Source organism: Orbicella faveolata, unplaced genomic scaffold (genome assembly GCF_042242905.1).
Source record: "Orbicella faveolata isolate gen_17 unplaced genomic scaffold, um_ofav_v1 contig_2, whole genome shotgun sequence".
Classification (NCBI taxonomy): domain Eukaryota; kingdom Metazoa; phylum Cnidaria; class Anthozoa; order Scleractinia; family Merulinidae; genus Orbicella; species Orbicella faveolata.
Genome location: NW_028301547.1, coordinates 18,283,504 through 18,310,059, shown reverse-complemented (window position 1 = coordinate 18,310,059; position 26,556 = coordinate 18,283,504). Strand labels below are relative to the sequence as shown.

General features: G+C 36.7%; 2 protein-coding genes across 2 annotated transcripts in view; one reads left to right on the top strand and one right to left on the bottom strand.

Moving 5' to 3' along the window:
- Window positions 1-17,878, bottom strand: part of LOC110065166 (1-phosphatidylinositol 4,5-bisphosphate phosphodiesterase zeta-1-like) — a 28,973-nt gene extending 11,095 nt beyond the window's left edge. The window contains exons 1-17 of the mRNA XM_089290066.1: window positions 17,143-17,878; window positions 15,800-15,962; window positions 15,441-15,547; window positions 14,580-14,631; window positions 13,815-13,915; window positions 13,661-13,715; window positions 9,617-9,733; window positions 7,554-7,627; window positions 5,932-6,005; window positions 5,309-5,438; window positions 4,437-4,535; window positions 3,711-3,803; window positions 2,503-2,645; window positions 2,008-2,065; window positions 1,723-1,879; window positions 1,121-1,194; window positions 359-430 (exon numbers count right to left, since the gene is read on the bottom strand). Coding sequence (XP_089146192.1) covers window positions 359-430; window positions 1,121-1,194; window positions 1,723-1,879; window positions 2,008-2,065; window positions 2,503-2,645; window positions 3,711-3,803; window positions 4,437-4,535; window positions 5,309-5,438; window positions 5,932-6,005; window positions 7,554-7,627; window positions 9,617-9,733; window positions 13,661-13,715; window positions 13,815-13,915; window positions 14,580-14,631; window positions 15,441-15,547; window positions 15,800-15,962; window positions 17,143-17,340 — 1,767 coding nt within the window. The 5' untranslated portion in view covers window positions 17,341-17,878. The remainder of the gene's footprint in view (window positions 1-358; window positions 431-1,120; window positions 1,195-1,722; window positions 1,880-2,007; window positions 2,066-2,502; window positions 2,646-3,710; window positions 3,804-4,436; window positions 4,536-5,308; window positions 5,439-5,931; window positions 6,006-7,553; window positions 7,628-9,616; window positions 9,734-13,660; window positions 13,716-13,814; window positions 13,916-14,579; window positions 14,632-15,440; window positions 15,548-15,799; window positions 15,963-17,142) is intronic.
- Window positions 17,879-17,939: 61 nt separating this feature from the next.
- LOC110065145 (WW domain-binding protein 11-like) lies at window positions 17,940-26,074 on the top strand. The gene is made up of 13 exons (XM_020772249.2): window positions 17,940-18,119; window positions 18,252-18,283; window positions 18,544-18,637; window positions 18,824-18,921; window positions 19,496-19,533; window positions 20,066-20,118; window positions 20,575-20,600; window positions 21,363-21,420; window positions 22,752-22,803; window positions 23,372-23,712; window positions 24,133-24,278; window positions 24,735-25,218; window positions 25,335-26,074. The coding sequence occupies exons 1-13, from the start codon at window positions 17,942-17,944 to the stop codon at window positions 25,601-25,603; spliced, it is 1,869 nt and encodes a 622-aa protein (XP_020627908.2). The 5' UTR covers window positions 17,940-17,941; the 3' UTR covers window positions 25,604-26,074.
- The last annotated feature ends 482 nt before the right edge of the window (window positions 26,075-26,556 follow it).

Below are 26,556 nucleotides of genomic sequence, written 5' to 3'. Positions count from 1 at the left end.
AAGATTAGATACAATAAAATGACTGCAAAATGCGTGTAGGGACCAACACCAGATGACATTTTTACAGACATACTTGTTTAGAGAAAGTTGATTGTAGTATTGTTAGTGAAAGGCAAAAAAAAAAAACAAAACAAAACAAAAAACAGCATGGCAGGTGTTTAAAGGGGAGAAAGAAGGAGAAGAAGATGGGGAACGTTAAATTCCCCTCCCCTCACCCATCACTCATGATTTACGTTCAACTTTAACTTTGAACAACTGCCATGCAGGTTACTACTGGACTGTCAGATTCATTTGAATCAATGTGCGTGTGGAATATTTGGAAAAGGGTAAAAACCATTGTGCAATTCTGTGGACCTACTTGTTGCTGTTCATTGCAGTGGTTCTCCAAGGACAAAATCAAAGGAAACTCTGAAGCCTCAAATGCATACTCCTGAAATTAAACAAAAGCACAAAATAATGTATATCATGTTTACTTAATGATTAAGCCCTGCCCCCAACTATGTCCAGCATTTATATGGGCAAAAATATTAAAAGGTGTTGCCCCTGAATAAATGCCACATTCATTCACAACAGCGTGGCCTTAACTGAAGCATCATCTGACTGAATTGTTCAAGGAGTTAAACTGAAAAACAAGTGTGGCACAACTCAATCTAAACCAGCCTCAGTTGGATTACAAATGATGCTTTTCAGTTGAAACTGACTATACTTCATTGTCAACATTTGCTTGCTACAGCACACATATCATTTACATGTACAAATGTTATGATTTTGTCAAAGCGGGCAGTCCTCAAAAGAAGCGCCACAACTTAGACACTATAATAATGTGATGTACACAGTGAGCAGGTTAATACTATAACAAATGCTACATGGATGTTACAATGTATAGCAAAACAGAACAAGACTTTTTTCAATTGGCAATCTATTTCCACAAAAGCTTTGTTTTAGCCTTGTTACAAACCTGGCATGTCAGCTTGTTGCAAAAATATCGTCTTTGTCTGCAGAACACTTTCACTTTATATATTAAGCTATTATTTTCAAGCAATTTAACAGCAAACAGGACCTAAATTTGTCCAAGACTAAGATCGTTTGGAATAAAATTAAAAACAAAAACCTTTATTACCTTAATGACTTGCACTACATCTCTAAACCTGATTTTTGAAGTCAGTGTAAGTCCATGAGTAATGACAGGCTCATCTGGAAAACAAAGATGACCAAAAGAGGCTGATCCTAGAGCAGTTATTATTTCACATTTCACATTTTCATCAAAACATGGAATACGTATACGCATATGTATATATTAAATCTAAATGTAAACGTACGTTCTAAAATAAACTAGTACTGTGAGGTGGCATGTATCAGTATAGTGAATAGATTTAGATTAGATTTTGACCATAGTGCTTAATGGGCTGACATAATTGGTCTGAAAAACCAACCAGCCCCATGTTCCAGCTGTCTTTTAGACATGCACACAGTTCGACATTCACCATGACATTTTCTTGACATTCAACCAGATTAATTCAATTATTAATAAACAAAAGGTACCAAAAACTACATGATTTGTCTCAGGCTAGATGGGACAATATTGATTTTTTTAGCTCTCCTTCATGGCACACAGAACTCACTGCATTGCTAGTAGAATGTACCTCAGAATGCTTGAGCCAAAAAAAGGTTTTAGATATAACCCTACAAGGGAGTTAACAAGTGCATTTATATCAAATCTACCTGGTCCATCCCAGCAATCAAGTTCAACACAGCGACAGCCCTGAAGCAGAGCTCTCACATATGCCTCAAGACTGGATTTGCCTTTCAACTGCCGTCCAGTTAGATATGTGTTGTGAGATGAGTTGATGAAATAATCAGTCAATGGATGATCCATTTCCTGAAATAGAAAGACGACAGAATTGAACTACATGTATAATCTCAAAGTCAGAAAAGAACTGTAATTATGTACAAAAACAAGATGAATTCCCAAGACAGTTAATTAACCATATATTTAGATATGCTCACCTGGTAAACAGTGCTATGCTCTGGATTAACAGGAGAGTTATCTTTACTACGAAGATAACTGAAATTATAAAGAAATTGAGTTATATAATAAAAATTCACATTTAATAATGACTCTTTGCCAGTCCTGAAGCAAAGAAAGCAAATTTAATCAGTTGAGCCAGTTACAAGACTTTGCAAAGAGTACATCAGGATGGTAGAGAAAGTTTACTCCTTGAAGCACACAGGGCCATGTATAGTGCAAAACCAAATTTCAGAGTGTGGGAAAATACAACTGTATGGGGTTTGGGTGTCCAGGAACACAGATAAGTTTGTGTCTTAATTTATATTAAGACACAAGAGAGATACACAAGAGAGATAGTTACCTACAGAAGGTATACATTACCAAAGACTCTTGCGTAGTTCCAAGTTAAGCTGCCCTTTGTTTGAAGTGTAAGTTTATATTAAGTTGTCACAAGTTGTGTTAATACAAAGAATGAGTCTCAGTACTCTGGTTACCTCAGGAATCCATTATATGACAGGAAAGATTTGCTCAATCTGTAGGACTCTGGGTCGTCTCCAGCACATTTCTGTTTGTACATCATGTGAAACTTGTCATGGATTGACATCAGCCTAGCACAAGCTGGTATACTAAGTGATTCCTGAAAGAAACATACCGTATTATACTCTTGTTCAATAAATGATGACAATGTTAATATTGATTAAACTGTAACCACAACATGTAAACTAGTGAACAAGTTAAGGCAAAAGCATGTATATCACATTTTGTTTCATAAATGTTACTGACTGAGACATTTGTTTGAAAATTGCACACTCAGATAATCAAATTCCTCAGGTACAGTATAATTTATTAAGCTTTCAGTAAATGCTTTATCTATTAATTAAATATATTTTGTTTCAATTGGTCATTCTCAATGTGGTTTATTCTTTCACAAAAATCTACTCTTATGTGAGATACATTTATTTCATGTCTCATGGCCAAGTTAAATAAAGTCGAACCTCCCGTAAGTGACCACCCAAAATGTCAAGCCTATGTGGTCACTTACAGGAGGTGGGCCCCCTCGGAGAGCTTAGAACTGCATATTGGGTCAAAATGTTGCCTCATTAGCACATGGTAACTTTAAGACATTTAGGTCATCTCTTTTAAGACTGATAGAATACAGTGTATGTGCATTGTATCTTTAAATAATGTTTTATTCATGTGAAAAATCAATTTCAAGATAAAATCCGGTACTACCCGGGAATGCAATAATGTTACAACACCTTATTATCCAATTTTCGCACTATTATCTGTCAAGTGGTCGCTTACGGGAGGTTAAAAACAAAAGAAAATTTCAAACTTTCAGCTCTAAAAGTGGTCGCAGTCGCTTACGAGAGGTGGTCGCTTACAAGAGGTTCCAAATATACTGATTTGACTGGGAAACTTTTCGTATTTTGGAAAACTAGTCACTGAGGAGAGGTGGTCGCTTACGAGAGGTGGTCGCAACCGGAGGACTAAAACAAAGGAAACAATATTGAGGTTTGAACACATTGAATAAACATTTTATTTTGAAATAGTCCCATACTTGGCACCCTGTAAAAAGTATAATATAATATCAGCATCAGCCTGTTACAAAAAGGTGGTGGCACTCATACTTATACATGTAAACAATGACATTAGAACATTATTAATCACACGATACAGAAAAATATCACATGTGACTTGCCTCTTGTTCTCTGCGAAGAAATTCTGCAAACTCTGTTGGCGTCATGCCAAGGTTAGGGTGTTCCTTTGCATACTTACAAAAGACCTCATATAGCTGCAGAAACAAAATGATAAAGACTCTATATCATATGCAAATAAGAAATACAGTACTGTGCAACCCACTGGCTCATACCCCTGTAGGTAACTATGGGAAAAGCAACTAGTCATTTTAGGCAAATTTTTGTGGAAGCAAGAAGGGTCTTGATTTTGTTCTCCCACCAAAAAAATAATAATAATTACTTTTTTTTTTAACTTGGTACAGTTGTAGCCACAAGATGGCACTCCAATACATGTGTAGTTGTCATATCAGCAATTTTAGCAGCCATGAGCAAAAAACTCTATTGTGGTTCATCACCAAAGGATTATTGTAAAATACGCAAGAAAATTTCTGTTTGTTGTTTCACCTTGTCAAATTAAAAACATATGACTCCTGACAGGTTACATATTTATTGAGGGCACTCACAAATGCCAGACAAGTAATTTTCTCCATCACCACATTTAAACCTCTCAGGGGAATTATGAAAAATAGTTTGAAACTGTCAATAGTAAATGACTGGGAGGCAAATCCAAAGGAAATGGTTTCAAGTTCAAAACAGCAGGGAATCTGAAATAACCAAGTTAGAATTAGCAGGGTCCAATAGCATTTGAAAGGAAAACCTCTGAAAACTGAATATTGGTATCTACGCACCCGTGGTTGTTCATTGAGGGCATTAAAAAGCATCAAAAAAGAGTTCCAAAAGAGATTTTCATTGTGTTGAACCATCCCACACTGAGCTTCCAGAACATCCTGCAAAACCAACAAGATGAGCTTAAAAGAAAGAGAACAAAGGGACTAGTTCATAGTGTATAACAAGTTTGAACTCGTATTCTACTCTTGTGACAATGATTCAGTAATTTAATATGAGCTGGTAAGAGTAAAATTATAAAAAAATGTTGATCATCTAATTGATCAAGGAGGGAAAAAAATAGAAAATAGTAAGAAACAAATATAGGTCATATAACTGTGAAATAAATAAGGTTTATAAATCGTGTGCAGAGGGCAATTTAGTAGCAGAGCTTTCACATTAATCATAAAGTAACCTTTTACAGGTAAACAACTGCAACATAAAACCAATAGCAAGTTTTGGATAGTTATACTCTCCTGTATATGAAGAGCGAAATATTCTGGTACTTCAATTGCTATATTAAGTATGATCACAGCAAATAATTGCAGCTAGAAAAAATCTTTAGTAAATGATAAACTACTGAGTAACTTGCTTTGAAGTGGAAAAGTAGAAATTAAAAATTACACTTATTCTAATAATATTTCTATAATGTTATTATTTTCATTCAGAGGTAACTAAATACCCATGTATCAGTTTAAAGATCAATCTAGTATTGTCATAGTAATTAACTTTTAAAATTATGAGTACTAAATTATTTCTAATATATTTATTTACAACTAAAAATCCCTATTAGGGGAATGTCAGAGAAGTATTGATTGAATCATATGGTATTAAATCCTCTAACTTAGTAATATTGTAAGTAATGCTTTAAGCTTTATGCTTAAGTAATGTTAACCTTGACATAGTTTCTCAGGAGTTTTCTCTTAGCTCCATTACAGCAGCGATGAGTAAATGACATTGCCTGGTCCACTGAGATTCCTTTACCATGCCGTGATGACATCACTGACCAGTGTCGTTTTAGCCACCTTAATAAAGAGAATTAAGGAAACAATCCAAACAAATTAAAGAGGTAATGTTCCTGCTGATGTCAATTTCATTTTGATGTCAAAGTAATTTATTAATAAGTTAAGTCTGTATTTGAACAAAGTGGCCCATCAGGTCTGCACTTACAAGAATCTCCAGTTTCTGTAGGAATATTTCAACTCCCCCCTGGATGGTATGCTAGTCCACTACAGGGTTACCCCTAGCATTAAATTTGCTAGTACCCATTTATACACCTGGGTGGAGAGAGGCACTGTGAGAGTTAAGTGTCTTGCTAAAGAACACAACACAATGTCCCCGGCCAGGGCTTGAGCCTGGACTGCTCGCTTTGGAGGTGAGTGCACTGACCATGAGGCCACAGTGCCTCCTCTTTATAACCGCAGCATAAAAAAAATTATCTCAAGTCTATATACATCATTAACAACACCACAGGTTCAGCAGCAAGGTACAAACTAACAAACAAAATTCAAAGGATACAGTACAACTGGATCCACACCATCAAACTTATGCCGGTTCACTCGGTGATCTTTGCTGTAAATAATTTCTCTCATCTGCAAGCAAAGTAAAATCAGTTTGCAAGACACCAGGCTGTGTTATTTTTAATTTGATTACCATTTTTAAAAGGAGTAGAAAACATTTTCTGTGTCTCTATCTATAAGAGTGGAAGTTTGCTAGCATGTTTCCACAGCGTTCTTTAGTTCTCCCAAACTTTCATGAGTGTCGCAGTCTTCAATTTGACTGAAACACGAAGAAATTGTTTCTTATTTCACTGAGACACTGCAAAAAATAGAAAAGAATATCATCCATTTGTTTTGAGTATAAAACTGTAACTTTTGAGTCTCTAGTATACTCAGTTTATACTATGAGTTTAAAGAGAAGTACTGCCTTGGCTAAGAACATGACATAGCGGCCTGGGTCAAACCTAGACCTATTGATCTGATCTACATGTGTAGTTCCTCATTCTCAACATCAAAGTTGCCACATTTCCCACTATTGCCTTTTGTAACAGCAGGTTTCTTTCACAGGTCACAGGTCACAGGTCACAGGTCACAATCAAAACACTCAGTAAATTTTGCGATGTAACAATTACTGAGATTCCCAAGAGGTTTATTGATGTTTCCATGCAACAAACCCTAACTAAAAATGTTTTACTCTATAATTTTAATGAAAAAATTTCTAGGGGTGGTATATGTACGAAATGGGTTGAAATATAGCTTTCAAACATGTAGTGTTAATATATTTTATCGTAATAAGATAATTCATTATGATAGCAAATTGAACTGTTTTATTTCTATATATTTTTTAAAAATCTTTACAACGAGTATGTACTAAACAGCAACAAGAGGGTCCCCTATACCTACTCTGAAAACAGTTTCACGCATAAGTAATCGGCCTTTTCACACATCACAAAAAATTCGAAAGCAGCTTCATGTTAACAGAAAAAAATCACTTTTCACGTAAAAAATGCAACATTTTGATGCATCGAAATGCCGTGTGCATGTGTGACACATCATGACAGACTAGATTCTAGGTCCTCCTGGTTCACTGTCGCTGTGGTTAGTTCTCAGTCGGGTGGAATGGACAGGTTTTACATCTAGTTTGGTGTAGTTTACGAGCTTTAATGACGCTAAAATCTCCAAAAAAAGTGAACAATTATTCCCGCAAAAGTCGTTGGTTTACAAATCAAGTGTAAGTAAATGCATAATTCACGGATCAGTGTAAGCCTCTTTCGTTTTCATATTATATTGAAAGGCTAAAAACAATTTATGTTTTCGACAGAAATAAGTCTTGGCTTTCTTTGGATCAATTTTTTTTTTATTTCAGTGCTACAACTGATTTCCCCTACGTGCTTTTTTTTCAAGAAAGACCTCTTATAGTTGCACTTGGGACGCACTTGTATGCATCTGTTTTATGACATTTTGGCATATTTTTTGGTGACCTGTGACCTGTGAAAGAAACCTGCCGCTTTTGTAACCCTTTTGTAACTTTTTATCCACCCTCTCTTCGTTTATGTCAAACCTACAACAAAGAGTTCTTCCTTAAGTCACTGCCTTACACACTGTTCACATGACTTCTTTATCACAACAATACCCACTCACAGCACTAGTCCACTTTTCAAATGCTTTTGGTGAATCACAGATGAGGTCCAATGAACACAGTTGACTCCATTCTCCTGCATAGAAGTACACAATGCACATAAGGCACAAAACAACAAAATTTGCACGTGTTGTTGTGTAAAATAAATTTCGGTCAAAATGATGTCAAACTAGTTTGATTGCTATTTCCTAAGACAAGGAAAAATACAAATCAATCTTAGTTGTCTCAAATCATTTTGTGACCTAAATTTCATTTTAAATTTATTTACAATAATAAAATATTGCCTAAATTGTGAGACAATCATGAAAATTGTACTGTTACAAGCTTATTAGTTGCTAGGGTAGGTTTAGTCAAGGATTTACTATACATATAAGTGAACCAGTAAAACAGTAGGAAATTGTAAGAAAATGATTAAGTGAACTACTGTAACAGTAAAAATACATATGGGTTATTGACCAAGTGAGAGGTCAAGATGGCTGGATATTGGCCAAGTTCTTTTTTTGCAAGTTTATGGACTGAGAGAGAGTCGGCTGGATATTGGCCAAGTTCTTTTTTTGCGAGTTTATGGACCGAGATGGAGTCGAGGTCCATAAACTTGCAAAAAAAGAACGAGGCCAATATCCAGCCATCTTGGCCGAACAAGCTTGGTCAATAAAGGATTTATTATACTGCTTTGGGGGGACTTTTTCTCGCGAGACACAACGGGTAGTCCCGAGCGGGCAAGATAGCTCCATCTTGCCCGCTCGGGTAGCCAATCACAGCGCAGGATTTGATTCATCTTGCCCGCTCGCGGAGCTAGCCATATAACAAAGTCAAATAATGTTTGCTGGTACAATGATAAATTAATTAAAACTATATATTGTCATGTGCTGCTTCCAAAGTGACTCAGTAGTACAAACCCAATAATTGCATCAATTGATGTATTTATTGTTAGTCTTTGAGTGGGAGTGTGCCAATGGGACACAGAATCCCTTATCTTATACTAGTCAAGACCATGATCAGCTTGATTTTGCAACCCTGTTCTAGACTAGGTACCAAAAACCCCTACCCTATCCCAGACAAGCTATTTTCCATGCAAAGCCCTGATTGCTATCATAGTCCAACATGTACCCCAACTAAACCAACATCTTACAAAGTCACTTCCCAGTTTCAATTTCTAATAAAATCCTGGGTATATGCACTGGCCACTTGCCTGGTAAATTACATCCTATTCTAGACCAAAACTGCCTGATTTCTATAACCTATCCTAGACTGAACTGCCTGAAAACTATACCCCTTCCTAGCAGCACATACCTATATAGCCTATATATGGGAGTACACCCCCCTGGATATGCAAACATACAGACCTGTACAGTTTGATCATGCATACCCAAATTAAATAAAAGTTTAAAATTTTCCACCTTTCAATTCATTGTTAAAGTTTATCTCCATAGAGGACACCTTTGACATTGTTGATCCTTGCAGTTTACAGGTTGTCCTGTATCACTGAGCCTTGTAAATGGCCTCACTCACCACAACAAGTCTCCCCATATTGTAGCTCAGTGGTTATGGTGTGCCTGACCGACATTTAGAATGAGTATTCACATCGTGGATGAAGATTTTTTGCTTTGTCCCACACTCAGTCTGTTGTTCATAACACGTCAAACATACCATCTTTCACGTACAAAAATAATATACTGAAAAACTACCTCTTTGTTTCAGACTTTATTATATGACTGAGAAAATTACTTCATTGTGATTGGCTGAGAACAGGCCAATTTATCGTTAATTTTGAATTCGCAATGTGTCGCAAATTAACACAGGCACTTTTGTAATTTTCTCAGTCAAATAGTAAATAATCACTTGAAAGCTCGAGCAATTAAGGATTTACACTACTCATGACAATTACACTCGTTTAAAGGCTTAACAATTTTGAGAGAATTTTAAACACCTATATCACTCTTAGCCTAAATCCTTAATGCACTAGCATTCATACAATTACCTCCAACTAATAATATCTGAACTTATAACAATTTGCCATGTCTTATGTACTGCTTTGTTCCTACTTTAATAGCAGAACACAAACCTTGTTGCTTTTCAAACATCAGTGAGAATGACTGGCTTTCAACCTCAGTGTACGGGAACTTGACAAAATTCTTAGTCTGCTGGCCACAGCGCACTTCAATCACCCTATCTAAACATACTACACCAAAAAAGAGAGACATGCTTAATATTATCCTTTGTCACTTACTTACAGTATGCGCCTAATATTACTTTCATTTTTCAATTGTTTTGATAGCCACCCAATTCTTTTAGCCTGATACGGTTATATTTTTAAATAATCACTTATTTCTGGAGGCTAACTCAAAAATTTTCCAGTTATGTAGCCTCCAGGTTCAATATTAATTTTGTACTTCATTTTAGTGTGTGTTAGTTATTTATATATGAAACTACGGTATCTAAAAGATAATAATACTGTTGCACATTCCGTTGAAAGTGGCATATTTTACGCGTGATTCATCTAAAACTTCATGCATGATAACGCATCGATGGCAAGGTGTGACAAGGGATCATGACCTAAAAGCAAATAGTGATTGGACATAAAACAATACACATCAATCTCCCCTTTACCAGATCGCAAAAATTGAAAGATGTGGAAATTGTAGGAGCAGAAATCTAACTTATAAATTCCCTTTATTTAGCCTCCAGGCTCATTATTAATTTTGTACTTTATTTTAGTGTGTGTTAGTTATTTTTATATATAAAACAATTATTGTTTGTAAAGTACAAGAATGAATAAAAGAATTATAATTCTATTTAGACTTTTTCGGAAACAAATAAAATACTAGTTGAAACACAATTTTTATCACTGCTGTTTGCATCATATTCTTAATCATTAGCTATGATGGCCCAAGAACAAGAGTTGAATAAAATACTAGTTGTTCTTGTTGTACCAGTAGTTACTTCTGCTGGAAGATTTACAACACAACTGCAGGTGATAGTGTACATAGTACATGACAGTGATAACACATAGTACATTGTGATTGTGGCAGTTGTGTTCCTTATACCTAAATAAAATTCTGATTTGACAAAAGAATCTGGAAATTGGGTAAACTTCCAAGAAGTGTTCAAAAGGAATTACAATTTTCAATTCAGATCAAGTTATATTATTCTGATTGTTGTTTTTTTACCCTGTTTAACAATAATATCATGTCATTAGTCAGGTATTTTAGCTTTACTTTAATATTTCCTTTGGAATGTTAAAGGAGAAGGTCACTCCAAAAACTGTGTATTTTTTTCCATCACCAATAAAAAGTTCACATTTAGTTGAGTTACTCAACATTGTTTTAGCTTCTGAAGTGGATGCGATCCTAATAAAAAAGTAGTGAAAAGTTCAACACAAGGAGCTGCCATTTTGAAAGGATCTTGAAGGCCAGGCCGCATATCCGTAATGTCAATCCGTCCGAATTGGTGCAAAGCTCAAAGGCTAAAGCTCTTCTATTCCGTTCTAAATTCGTTTATTTAGTTGGGAGCTAAAATGTTTGGTCCTGGGCTGTAAAACCTGAACCGAAAAGGATAGGGAAAGAACAATGACTTTCCTTAATTTGCCAGCAAAGAACAAAAAATTGGCGAAGAAGTGGCTCAAACAGCTACGTTGGGATGAGAGATTCATGCCAAAAAACCTCAAAAATGTGTATGTGTGCAACGAGCATTTCACAGACGACTATTTCAAAACTCAATACCGATTTTAACTTGTGGGTGGAAACACAAGAAGGAGGTGATTGAAGAAAAACGCTTTCTGACAATTTTTCAACGGAAGGTCCTTGTAAGGGCACGCATTGCAAGCGAACGGCACATTGCAAGGAACAAAATGAGGTAGCTATCAGTTATACTTTTCATTTTAAAAAAAATTGTTTGTGCGGCAAAACTGTCGTTGAGGTGATTTGGTAAATACTATTTCTGCGCAAGAAATTGGAGCTCCTTGCTGGACTACAGGGCTCGAATTTCAAGAAAAAACCTTGGGCCCAGCTGGCCCCTGAGTTTTCATATTTGGTCGCCAGCACAAGTATTTAAGTTGCCAAAAATTTTCGACCTTTCAGGCTTAATATATTTTCACGAAATAGACACTAAAACAGCGTGAATCACAGGTTTTCATATACAATCAGTTTGCTCCTTTTTTCTATAATAACAGGGAAAATGGATAAATGAGTTTCTTTTCTTCATTTATCAGTCTTACAAGTATTTGTAAAAAAGCTTCCATGTTGCAAGCTTTGATTCATTATTTTTTGTAGACTGTCGCTAGGTTTTTGGTGTTTTCATGTTCAATGATGCATAGCAACTGCATGCATTTTTTGGAAGTGAATTTATTAAATTTCTTAGGGTACCGTAGGAACTGCAAATGCCCTACAGATTTCTTTAAAATTACATTTCAGACTAACCCGCTACGGTTTTATTTTATCAAAAAAGTATTTTTTCGATTTATAAATCTTTTGTGAGAGCCGAAAAATCAGAGCGTGTTTAATAATCGGCCTTGACAGCCAGGGAGGAGTTAAAATACTTACAAATTTTAAATGCTGTCTAATTTGATTTGAAATACATCACTCCTATCTATATATCGACAAATGTAAATAATATTTTGTCTGAAATGTGTCACAATTTGTTTTCAGTTTTATCAACATGATTCATCATTAATTAAGGACAGTTTTTTTCATTCACATTAGTTTTGGGAATTACAGTTGCTAATGAAAGCAGTGCTATGGAAAAAATGAGACATTACTGTAATTTTATTGCCTGCTTTGTCAAGTAACAAGGCGAGTTAACACAACACATGCGATACAGAAAAACACACTTGCAGAGTCAATTTTCCTTCAGCTTGTTTACACATGTAAAAGTTGTATTTACTTTTTTCTTCTACCCAAAATCTCTTACATATGCTTAGCTTTCCAACAATACAAATTACAATTCTCACAAAAAATCTTAGGTACTGACAAGGAATGTCGTCAATTTCACTTCACATCTTACATGTAAAGTCACTGCGTATTTCACAAGAGTCCACGTAGTGTAAAGAAACACATATGAGCATGAGCAAAAAGTTTCCAAATTTTATAAGTAAAACACAGACTTGTGAGGTGGAAAGCACTCGCCCCATTTAAACACACGATTGAAAACTTGTCAGTTCCGCATTGAACTGCCAGTAAAATAAAAATGGAGACAAATCAGATCAAAAGCACTAAACTGGGGATTTATTTAAGCCACCAGTTCAATTCTGAGAGCAATTTACAATTAAAAATAAACTTCCTCTTCCACAAACTGCATCCATTGCAATTGTACTGCAAAATGTACCTTCCATCTTGGTGACCTACTCCGGCTGCTCTCGGCAACAAACACATTCTCTTTGAGTCGGTATGGTTGCATATCTCTCACAAGTACACCACAGAGCATTTTCTAACCGATCGTTCAATTCAACGTGATTATTATCACCTGCGGAATCACTAGCATGTTCTGTCTTCAAGAGCAGCCATACTAAAGCTCAGAAGAACAAACACACTCTCAGACAGAATAACATCACAGATATGCGGCCTGGCCTTCAAGATCCTTTCAAAATGGAAGTTCCCGGTGTCGAACTTTTCACTTCTTTTTCATTGGGATCACATCCACTTCAGAAGCTAAAACAACAGTGAGTAACTCAACTCAATGTGAACTTTTTATTGGTGATGGAAAAAAATACACAGGTTTTGGAGTGACCTTCTCCTTTAAGAATGTAACCTATTGGAGACAGTTTAAATTTCACATTTTAGTGTGAGATGTTCCATGTACCGGCTTGATTCTTATTTTAAATTTCATCTCATACATTTCATATGAGCACAAAATGAAACACAACAAAATAAAAGCCAAACTGGTTTATAAAACCCAGAACCAAAACCATAGTTACGCTGCAACAATGATGTAACTAGTTGAAATTAAGAGGGAAAGTCCTGAAAGCAATAATTGCTTATAATTAGGAATGGGATGCCAGTATTTCAGAAAAATTCCATTGCATTCCTTTCCAATTTAAATCAGTAAACAGGAAAACAAGTCTGACTGGTTAGATTTAGTGCTGCAGGTGTAAAAGAAATGAAACTAAACTTACAAGTGTTGGTAAATGTAAAACTATGAGCTTTTCCTCTCTTCTTCCACATGATGTGCTGCAGGTCAGGAAAAAAATTTATCAGTATAAAATTGATACACTCAATACTCATAAAGGTTCAAAGTGTTATTATTTTGTTTTTTATTTTGTTACCTACCAAGTTGTCGTTGTCAAGTTTAAAGACTCTCTCGTGAGGAATGGACCTGCCTCCTCGCGCATACTTTATCATTGGAAACTCATGATGAAGCTCATTCGAAGCTGAAAAGTTTGGGTAAAAATTTTAAAGAAAAATAAAGCAAGTTAGGAGCTACTCAACATTAAACATTATAAAGTAAGCAGAAGTAATGAGGTGGCATCTACAAAATTCCTTCTTCATGTCTCAGAGATGAGGAGTTTAGTCTCTGAACTTAGAAAAGACTTTGCATGTGTAAATGTCTTTATTGAATCCCAAATATTTAAGGGCCACACCGTTTAATGTGTAGTATACGGTCTTGTAGTAGTGAAGATTTCTGCCTCACAGAGTAGCCACTCATTAAAATTAATTAATATAAAGTTGCTGTAAGTTATAGTCAATACAGCTATATTTCTAGTCATTGAGAATGACAAGATCAAGCAAGGCAGCATTTTGGAAATTTCACTTTGATCTGGAGACAGTAGACAGTCTGCCACTGCAAATTCCTATTATTTTTATTATCTCCTTACATAGGCGCAACGAAAAGTAAAATCTGAGACTCACCGAGACGCCAAGACCCTTGATGGAAAATAATTTAAGAATGAGCCTTAAACAGTTTTACAGATGAAAAGAAACACCCAAGAATGAGGAGTCCGAGATTTTGAGACCTTTAATTTTCCAGGGTCCATTCACCAGCCATTTGCATGTACACTGTAGGTAAGAATTAACTACACAAGAATAATGCAATACCTGAGAACAATACTCCATCTCCAACAGGACAAAACAAAGATGGGTACAGCATCTGCCATTAAATTCAAATATATATTATAAGTCAAAATGAAATTCAGGTTAAAATGATTTTAACCTAGTTTGATTCTCAATTTCCTTTGTCTTCTAACCCTAATTATTCATGAACCATGAATAATTTAGGATTAAGAGACAAAGGAAACATTTTTCATTTTAACCTGAATTTCATTCTGACCTACAAGATATATGACCATTAACCTTGATTCACAAAAAGCTAATATCATAAAATTAATATAAATGGAAAATTATGGGAAATTATTAAGTCACCCCTACTGAGGCAAACACAAAACAAACAATATAATCAACATGTAATGCAATCACTTAAAAAATTTGGTCTGAATGAATGAGCTCTCAATGATAGAGTCTATAAACTCAATACATTGTAAATCCCCCTAAATTTAAGCCCAGAATCTTACATCCAATAAGTCTGTCCATTATAAGTTCCTCCCTGTCTCCCAACAATATAATCCCACATGCTTACATGTCAATTATGCTTGTCTTATAAACCCTAGAAGATACTAATAAATATATATTTTTTTAATATTGTTAGCCACTGGTACTGCAGACCTTGTTTTGCCAAGTCTGTTCAAAGATCTTTAACATTCATGACTACATTGTAATTCATCTAGCAACTTCTTGCTATTTTCCTTTTCGTAAGGCATTCAATCAGTTTAAAATAATCTAGTTACTAACATTAAATTGTAAAAAAATACACCAAGGTTTGAGGTTATGGAGGAATGTTTTACCCTCTGTCCCACCACTAATCATTTTAATCATTACATTATGATTTGGGTATTAAAATACCTTCATCTTAGGCACAGCATTCAAGCAACTCTGTATACTATCTACTTCATCTTTCTTTTGCAAAGCAGGGGAGCTGGCATCAGAATCTAAACGCCACTGCTGAATTCCTACAAACACAAAAACACTTATGGGTATTTGGAGTTGCATATTGATTTTACATTCAAATAACTTGTCTGCTGCCAAATTACGTGACCTTGATGTCTAAGTCTTTTGTGTTTACAACTTACATTGGCAAGTGAACTACCACTTTCCTATAACAATGCAAGTGGCAAAAAACTCTTCAATATATGAATAACAAGTATTCTATCACATTTAGTGTACAAAGATGACAATTATAAGAAGAGTCTGTAAAGTCTCACCATTCTCAATGGCCTTTATCCAATCCTGACACTCCTCGTTGTCAGATGCTTGAAGAATCAGTGGATGTTTGAAGGGACCTGTGATTTTAAACGAGTTCTTATCTTCAGGCAGTTTCTCTACAGAGTCTATGGCAGCAAGTGGAAGACTTCCTTTGAGCTTTTCCTGATCAGACATAAATGTTATGATAAAAAGATTATTTGTTAATCTTTGTCATAATTTAAATATAATTAGGCAAAGTCTGTTTCCAGTATCTAATCTGTTCTAAGGATCAGACAAGCTAGATGGCTCATCTGTTTCTTAGGCACATGAATGTTAATCCTGTTTCTGGAATGCTAAGCTACTGCACTATCCCTGGATGGCAAGAGTAGGTGAGGTGATCTAATGGTTGGTATGATGGACTTCCAGATTGAGTGGCCCAGGTTTGAGCTTTGAACAGGGTCATTGTATTGTGTTCTAGGAGAAGAAACTTCACTTTGTAGTGCCCCTCTCTACCAAGGGGCATAAGTTTTATGCTACAGGTACCCCACTAGCATCCCATCCAGAGATATTCCTTCTGACTTTAAGCTATCGAAACCAGAGATAAGCACAGGCCTGACACAGACTTTACCCCACCACACATGTACATGCATGGTTGGGTTGTTGTAAAGTGCCAGCTGCTGGTTTAATTAGCTGGCTGAGAAAGAGGTAATGGCCGGCTGGATTTTGGCTACTTATCACTCTCTAAATGGGCAACAGGCACTTTTCGCGGTTATGTGACAACAAAAAGCGCCACAGTTACTAAATACCTGGCTAACGAGGGACTATTATGGAGACCATTAGACAGAATGTCATTTAATTTTGAGTGCTTGAAACCATGTACAGTATCTTTTCTTTGCACATCATTTTGTAAACATGGAGCTTAATAGTGCCCTACACAAAGAATGAATCAAATGACCACAAACAGTAAATGTTGTTTCCAGTTCTCTCATTTTTCTTTTACATGTGGGAAGAGGATTTTGTTCCTCATATTATCTTGGAGTATTCTGCATTCTGACCAAAACTTCCAGTCTCTATGCAGGTCAGCAAATCTCCCAAGCACTCGGCAAAGTACTTGAAGTACATTTTTCTCAGTTATTTTGGCTAATTTTAGGGCATTTTGGGAGGAAATTTTGGGAAGAACTCTCCTTTTAACAACGTTTTTTGGGGTTGAGATTAGGTAATTCTGGTGATTCCAGGATTTCAAGACTTTTAGGTCGGCATCCCTGCACTTTTTCACATGGCAGCGAATTTAGGGTCACTTCGGTCCACTTCACTATTACAAACTTTACAATATTAACTATTAGCAGGATTCTATTATTATTACCGTGTGATGGTTTCTGAAGTGATCCAATGAACTTTTGGTCAGCACAAAGTATCTAGTTTTGGAGGACGTCCTCCTCGGATGATGAAACGTCTTCCACAAATAACCACTTTTCTCTTCAGTTGCTGCCACATGAGAGAAGGTGGTCCGACTTCGTTGCCGCTCCAAACTGCTTGAAACTCTTCCCTCTAAATAATTCATGTTGTTTGAAGATTACGTATCATTGTTCCGAGCCATATCATCCAAAGTTTTCTGTGAACTATTTTTATCTCCGTCTTTTCTAAACAACGCACGCAACAGTGGTTTTTCAATTGTTTCACATGCCTGGAAGCAAACTGACCAAAGAGTCCATTAACCTTCCGGCTTTTGACAACTGAAACGTAAAATTTTCCTTCCGATGCAAGCAAGTCCCAGATGAAACGTCTGATCACTTCAACACAACATCACCCGAATTCACTGGAAATCCATTTGACAAATTCAATTTAACTTGAATTCCTCAAAAAAAAAAGGCAATAAGCTTACTTTGAAAACTCTACAACAATGTACTTCGCCATTGCCTTTGTAAGAAAGACGCACAGACTTTTTGCCTTACTAGGGTAGAGTAAAACCTTTAAACCCTGTTCTAGTCATTAACATCTTGCGCAATTGCATTCAAAACCTAGTAAACTTAATATTTTTAATAGCTAAATCTGCATATGTTATTTTAAAACCAAAAACTATGGATAGAAATTTCAAGAAAGTGAAACCAGGTTCCACAGTGGAGACCCTACCGACTACCCCTGAGTAAATAGTTTAGAAGGCCATGGCCACTAATTCAAAAAGACGCGGTCGCTCGGCCATTGAAGGACGCCATGTTGTTTTGGTTTCAGGACCACTTTGCACTTTGCTTGACTTGTCACAATTTAAACTGTCCAAAATGGGGAGGCGATCCATTTCAACAACAAAGAGTGGGAAGTTCATGAACCCAACTGATCAAGCAAGTAAGAAGTGGAATTCGTGCTAATCAGATGCTTTCTATCAGCAGAAAAATAGCAGGTTTTACATGTACGAGCTGCAATGGTTCGAAATGCTTTTACTTATTGAGCATAATGGTTTTTTTTTTATTTTCACAGGAAAGGAAGCAAGGAAAAGGGAGTTGAAGAAGGTCTGTATTGTGGATGTGTATGTTTGTCTGTACTGTTGTGTGCATGATGCGGAAATTTATTTAGATGTGTATTTACAGAGTGTTGAATTTATTAGTGAGTTTCAAAGAAGACATACCTACTGTACCCACCATGGGCATTTGATCTGTTTTGTGAAACATGTGACAGTAATATTAGGAAAACTATGTATCAGAAGTTGTTGATTCACTTAGGAAGACTGTAAGAAGCTTATTATTGAAATGAGTGATTTCTTTTACCGCAGAATAAGAAGCAAAGAAAGATGGTCCGAGAAGCTGTCTTAAAATCCAAGGACCCTCAGAGAATTTTAGAAGAAATTGAAAAAATTGAAACACTGGGTAATTAAAGTACATGTACTTCTTGTCCAACTGCTTCTTGAACTGCTTTTACGTCATTGGACAGTTAAATTGTTGATTGACATGCCATACTCTTCTAAAGTTTGTAAATTTTGACAATTATTGTTAAGATATATATATTGGGCATAGCCAAGGTTTAACTTGTTTGATTACATTCTCCCTTGTCAGAAATTGATGCCGGACCAATCCCTCTTCCTAATGACAAGGCACTCAAAGAAAAGAAAAGGAAGCTGAAGGAGACATTGGACAGGATGCTCAGACTCTATGTGAGTCCTGTAGCAGAAATCTGTATTTTGAAAACTTGAGTGAAAACCTTAAGCGTGATATTCAGCATGCCGACTACTGTATGTTATACAATTGTATTACCAGGAGTTGTTTTGTATAAGTAATATGAAATGGCTTAACCTGGGTGGGATATATAGATTACATTTAGTGTTGAGGTCCTTGACACTTGAATGTATGTGCCAGGGTCAAGAAGTGCTGCGAGGGTTGTATAAGTAATTAGACCTAGAACACCAAAATGTATGTTTACAGTGTATATGTTATAGGTCAAAATGAAATTTAGGTTAAAATGATTTCAACCTAGTTTGATTCTCAGTTTCCTCTGTCATCTAACCCTAGTTATTCATGATTCATTAATTTATTAGGGTTAAGAGATGAAGGAATTTTATATTAACCTGAATTTCATTTTGACCTGCAACATATACATTGATGTCCAGGCATTAACTACATTGAACTACATACATTGATATCTAAGAATGAACCCATCCAAGCATGAACCTGTGCATTATTATCTAAATGAACATAATGTTAATTTGATTCCATATTCTTTTATTGCAGGAGAAAGATGATCCCTCTCAGTCAGGACAAGTGAGGCAGTGAGTAATAAAATAACTCTTTAATTGCATATATATGGCAATCAAAACCTAATTTTACCTTGCTTTTTTTCTTTCTTATTCCTATAGAATTATTCATTTTTACTTGTGTAAAGAACCATATAAACATGTACATTGTACAGCTGATAGTATATTTCTTTCAGAGCTCCTTGTGTTTTTTGAGCCACAACAGCACAGTCAATTTTGTTTTCACAAACATTACTTTGTGAAAAAAGTTTGCATTAAAACTCACATGTACATTTAACCACCTACATGTATATATACACTGGTGATATGATAGCTGAAGATTTGCTAAAATTTCAGCTGCATAGAACTTAGTGTGTTGAATATTTTGTGACAAATTTCACTGGCTGTGGAGGTATGGCTACCTGTGTTTATTTGGGTTTTGTTCTATTGATACCTATTGATCCAACATTACCCAAAAGTTGTTACTTGTGCACACAGAAATGATGTTTTAAAATGTAGTTCTGCTGCAAATTAGTAGAAAGTAATCTTTTTGAAACTTGTATTTCAGATTGATCGCCGACAGTGAGCGAAAGCGTTTGCAAGCCCAGTTATCTGCCCATGGTAGAGTAATAGAATTTTAACATGATAATAATATTATACATGTAAATGTGAGCTCATTACAATCATTTATCAACTGTTAATGAAGTTGTTTTCACAGTGAGTCATCAGACTAGAGATCAGTCTTCCATGATATAAGGTAACATGGAGGACTGTTTCACCTACTGGATGTGACTTTCTTTGTCCATTTATATCTGTTAACCTTTGGAAATTTCTTAAGGACACCTTGCCCTTAAAGCCTACCTGGAATCCTGCAAAGATTATCATATTTTACTTAATATATTCAGAACTTTTTATAATTCGGTCTTTGTACTCAGTCTTAACTAAAGTACACATTCAAGTAATTTCATGCTTGAAAAGGGCACCCAGGGAAGGAAGCAGGCCTTTTAAGGCTCAAATGAGGATAACTGTTATATTTCATGTCCCGATCTACATTTTTGTCTGCTTTTTATCTTGCAGAATTAAGGCAGAAAGCTATAGCAGAGGTGAGTATATGTACAGTGTAGCTCTTGGGATAAAAATCCTACTAGCCCATTTTAGATTATTTTACTGCCATTTTAAATGGAAATGGGCTCCAGTCTGTTCCAGTCCAGTAGAATGGTTCTCTGGATGGGATGCTAGTCAAGTGAAGGTTACTCCCATCATGTTCACCAACAATAAGAATTCATATTCATTGATACTTAATAATTATGTTATATGACTGGGAGAAGAGGAGCTCTTTGAGGGTAAAGTTTCTTGCCCGAGATCACAGACAATACTACTGTAACTTTGCAAATATATTTAGTAACTTCATACAGTCTTGTTAGCAGATTTTAGTATCAGACGTCTCATTGTTTGCCTTTTCTCCTCATGGAGAATGGGACCATCGATTCATCTTTTGCCGCCACTTCTGCCTCCCTCCATGTCTTTAATTAATTTTGAGATGATCTCTCTGCTTGTTTGCCGTTCCTCATTATGTCTTTCTTGGCTGTCGTCTTTGGCATTTGCATTTGGATTCCCATTGTTAGTGCTGAAACAGACATCTAACCAGGATTTTTGATGATAAAACACATTCTGGCAACATGTCTCTGTGGAGAATGTTTACATTTTGTTAGAACCTTTCGTGTGCCTCGGTTTATATGGTGTGCCTCTCTCCACACAATGAGTGTTATAGACATGTAAATTATACACTGTTCTACTAAATAGCTTCAACAATTTAATTTTCAGCCAAATTTGTGTGAATTTTTGTGGTATGATTGTATTTTCAGGAAGCAATGATGCCCCCAGACATTCCGTTGCCACCCAATATCCCACTGCCACATGCAGGTATGATATTACTGTCAATTACATGTAATTAAGGAATATAAATGCTTTCTGTGTTTCTTTTGAGTTATCAAGTCTTTCTAGTGAACAATTATTCTACGCGTCTCAGTTTTCTATTTAAAAATTAGATTATGAGCTCGAGATTTCTATGAGGTGATAGTTGAACTTTGTGTCTTAGAAAGATCACTCAAATTGATTTGTCATTGAAATTGAAGTTGTGTGCACGCACATCATTTTTTTAATAATTTCAAGATTTTTTAAGGCAAGAAACTATTTTAATGTTTTTCTTTTAGTCTTCTCAGGAATTTATTTATCCATTTGCATCAAAATGTTCCTTCAAAACTTTGTTAAAAAAATAAAATGTCCCCATTTCGTAGACGACCTCCAGCCACTGCACTCTAATAGCTGATAGCATACGAGTAGCTCAGCCAATCAGATTGTAGCATTTGTATTAGTATTATAGTAGTAGAATTCTACTAATAAACAATTAGATTATTCACTTTTGATTTCTTTCGCACAATAGAAATCGAGAGCGAATAATCTGTTATTGTTTTAGTATAAATCTACTACCCATTCAAAACTTTATCTAAATCCTCTTCACAGACACTTCGATAGTACAATGGATATTAAATAGCCTAGCCAAACAGAGAACAGCATTCGTGATAGAACACTAGTAGATTTATACTAGCAGTAAATAGTCATTGAGGACTATTGCTCATAGAAAACAAGGGCGAGTAGTCTAGTGTTTTAGTAGACACTCTAAAGTCAAGTGGCTAGACCAAAACTCAGAAGAAACATGTACAGGAGAAAATGTTTTCAATCTGTTTTAGAAAACAGCCAAAGAAAATAACAATCATAGTGACTGTGAGAACTTTTCTTTGTTTCTATCTTGTTTCTAAACAAGATTTTTGGCCATAAACTAGCACATAGATTTTCTTTTTGCTATTTTCTAATATTTGTCTAGTTAAAAGTCATTGTTTCCATAGAGTTCTAAAAGAAGCTTCAGCCACAAGTTTAGATTGTGGATTTCACTCTCTGGAGAAGCTGCTTTAAGGATTTTATGGAAGAAATTATTATGCAAATTGTAGTCACTACAGTAACTGTATCGTGTTTCTGACAGGCTAACAGGCTGCAGTTAATTCTGAAAACCAGCACCATGTACTGACAATGGAATGATATGCTATCTATTTTTTTGTTTGTTTTCTTTTTGTCGTAGTTTTTCAGGTTGACCTAGAGAGGCACATTGATGTGTCTTTATTACCATCCCAAGTATTAATATTAATTCAGTTCTTGCTAACAATTGTTCTGCATTATTGCTTGTTTTTATCCTTTAGGCATGTTAATGCCAAGTGATATTCCCCTCCCTGGACCATTACCTGGTCAAGTGTAAGTAGTTGGTCTGAATTTTTACTGCGTTTGTTTGGTGCGCAAAGTGGCTTAAAGTGCTCAATCTAGACACAAGTCAAAGTGACCAACAGCACATGTACACATGTCTACTGGAAATTGTGCAAAAAAATGATAAACTGCAACTATATTGAATAAAATGCTATGAATAAAAGCCATTCTAAGTAAATTATGGCAAAAAAAGCAAGTCAATAAACAATAAAGATGCCAAGGCCTTGTCATTTCCCCAGAACACTTGGCCTGGTTGTTGAAAGCCTGGTTAGGCTCATCCACAATCAGCCTGAATTTTCATTACAGTTTTCAAATTTTGCAGCAAGGTCTTTGTCCTGCGTATTTGACTGATCTTGAACTCCACAAAAAATGAGCAGTACAAACCTTGTGCTATTTAAGATAAGTTAAAAGGTTGATCCTCTACGGATTGATCCTAAATTGGAATTGATGGATTTCTAAACAACTCAGCTCTGATTTTCATACAAAAGAATATTGAGGTGAAGACTTCAAAAGGAACCTCTCATTCAACTTTATATCATTCATTTGTCTCATTTCCTAGGCCCCTCCCCCCAGGTTTAATACCCCCAGGCCCTCCCCCTGGGCCTCCACCGAAACTTCCTTCTGGTATGATCCCACCTGGTCCCCCACCCGGACCCCCACCAGGTATGCCACCGGTGAGTGTTCCACCACCCCTACCCCCAGGAACAGCACCTGATGATTTGGAAGGCAAACAGTACGATGATGGTGATGACAGTGAAGGGAGCACCAGTGAATCAGGTGGTGAGGAGGAGGAATACGACCCAGCAGTGCCGCTGGGGAGGCTAGAAGGAGATGCAGATGATGGTCAGCCACTTGGAGAGAGGGGCGACAAAGATGAAGAGATGGAGGATAGTGAAGGAGGTCTGTTTGTGTCAAGATATTTACAGTCATGGTTGCACTTCAGTATGTCTCTGCTCAAACGAGTGTACACATGAAGGGTCTAAATGGGTGTAAGGATAATGATGAAGGAAAATTTGAAGAAACATTAAAACTCATTACTTTTGGTTAGTTTCGTATTAGGGAGTGCCCTAGTACAGCTTTGTGTCGACTATCTAAGTGAGAAACTGTTGTCTGCAAGGAAAAGAAAGAATTATCAACTGGAAAATAGAAACGAGAGTTGTTATCGTGAGAAAGTTAATAAGAAAGTTGTTGACATGATTTGTACTGCCTGATCTGAAAGCTTTGTATTGTGACATATGCAATTGGACTAGACATCTGGTCTACTACTAGTGTGAACAAGGTATAATTGTTACTTAAAAGAAATTTCTTTGTTGGTTACAGAAACGAGAGAACGTCAAAGAACTGTAAGGTTTGCAGATGAAGTTGAGCAAAGTGGAGGTGAAGGCCACTCCTCAAAAGGCAGTGGTACAACTTCAATTCAAGATTTTCTTCTTAAAATGGCGGGGCAGCCTCTTCCTGACAAACAGGTACACATTGATTACGTTTTAGATTACTAGACTGTCAATTTATTGTATCAAGTGGTCATCATGCATGAGAAGCTCAGCTGAGACTCCATGAAACCATGGTTATGACCTTTATTTACATCTACATTCTAGAGAAGTCAAGTGCCTAATAACATACCCTGAAAAATCCCCGTTCTTACGGAAATCATCGCAAAATGAATGCGCACGCAAAACTTAGGAAATGATGTGTTTAAAACTGAAGATTCGATTAAATATTTGTACTTTAGTATACATTTTGTAGAAATGTCTTTTTGTCAACGTCTTCATTTACAATGAAAATTAATCCAGTGTGAAACATGGCTGTTCGTTGTTTGGCGTTTACGTGTTCAGTGCTACAAGTTTTCCAACAAGGTACTCCATCTGCGATGCAATTCCTTAATTTCAGTCTTACTATAATAATCTGTTTTCTTCTCAACACAGCGAGAAGGAGACGAGCAAGGGGATCAAGCAAAGAGAAGCTCAGCACAACCAGCTGGACAACCTCAACCCCCAGGACCACCCCCAGGTCCACCCCCTGGTCAGCTACCTCTACCTGGAAGTCAACAAGCCGGAGGTCTACCAATTCAACCCAACTTTCAGATCAGAGCCCCACCCCCAAGAATGTTCCCACCTGGTCCTCCCCCTGGTAGGCCACCAGGCCCTCCCCCAGGAATGCCTGGCATGGTCCCTCCTGGCCCACCCCCAGGGTTACCGCCCAATATGATGGCACACGCTATGGCAAGAGGACCCAGACCTCTACTGCAACAACCAATGCCATTACCACCATTGAGACCTGGTATGGCACGCCCCCCTGGCCCTCCCCCCGGTATGATTCCCCCTCCCCCACACGGGGCAGTTTTGTCAGCACCCCCAACCTTCATTAGTAAACCTCCAATGGCTAATCCAACTGCTGATAGTGGAAAAGGTGAATGGACATTTTAAAATTATTTTTACTGTTCTTCCTCGTACATGTATGTTGGTTTTATTTTTAACTTGTGGGTTATCTCGTTAACTAATTTCACCTTTTCGTAAACTTCACAGGAGCTACAATTAGTAAAGAAGCAACTGCCACCATTAGTGCAAAGCCACAATTACGGAACACACAAGCAGAGTTAACAAAACTCGTACCTACCGCCTTGCGAGTCAAACGAGACCAGCCTAAGAACAAACCAAAGCTTCGGCCACCCGGAGCTGACCCAGAAGCTGTTGAAAGTATACCGCAACAAGTTTCACAACCGAGGGTTGCTGAAACTGGCACGAAAGACGATGCTTACGCGCTTTTTATGAAAGAAATGCAAGGACTTTTGTAAATGAACTGAAACGTTAAATTGTGTGTCCGTTTTGTGTTGCCTATTACTGAGTTCTAAGTTCACGAAACGCGTGCAATTTGTTCTAGCCAATCAGCCCAAAGATGGCGTTTTTTCGGCCAATCAGATGCGAAACCAAGGCCAATCGTTATTTGACGTACAGTAATTTTCCTGCGCGTGTCAACAATTTTTGCCGCCTTTTCGATTGACCTTTTCTCCAGTTTTATACATTTGCTTAACTTCCTGAAAGTTCTTTGTTATTGTACCACTTTATTCCACGTCTTATAAGATATACGACAAGTTTAGAACTTTAACTACAACTTCAAACCACGTAATAACATTCGTCAAATGTAATAACAGTGAAAGTATTTTCGTTTCTTCGCGTAACGCTATCAGTTGTTAGCCCATCCCAGGGTGTCATAGTACGGGGAGCGGGCAGAAAGGAAGTTAAGTAAAGATGACTACGGAAGGGAAGATGTTTCATTCCAAACTTGGAGTCAGCTGCAGGCTAAACTCTGCCTCCTTCCCTGGTGCTCTTGCATTTCGTCGGTAAATTGCGGGAATAAGGAAACCCAGGATTGACAACTTTGCATGCACCGCGCTGCATCCAAGGAGAGAAGCCTATGGGCGATATCTTGTAGAACAGAAGGCTGAGAGGGATTGAGCACGGAGCGTGACACAGGAGCACGGAGCGCTCGTATTCCGCCATCCGTGAATTATCCGCCTGTAGAGGAGGCTAAAGGACCCTGAACCGGACCGTTTGTTATTTTCACTTATTAATTTTTGCCGTAGAACTGAACGAAATGTAGTCTAAACTGTCAGTGGCTTTTTCGTCCTTCAACCGAACTCCACCTTTCAGGCCTAAACATGTTTCGTTTTTCAAACTCTAGGTAGTGCAATATCTAAACTAGAACTAATTACAGCTATCGAGTGCTCGTACACACACAAAAGGATAA

Coding starts and splice junctions, on each gene's coding strand:
- LOC110065145 (XM_020772249.2), top strand. CDS start 17,942: ATGGCCACTAATTCAAAAAGACGCGGTCGCTCGGCCATTGAAGGACGC. Junction 18,120..18,251: donor GAACCCAACTGATCAAGCAA/GTAAGAAGTGGA, acceptor TTATTTTCACAG/GAAAGGAAGCAAGGAAAAGG. Junction 22,804..23,371: donor GGACCATTACCTGGTCAAGT/GTAAGTAGTTGG, acceptor CTCATTTCCTAG/GCCCCTCCCCCCAGGTTTAA.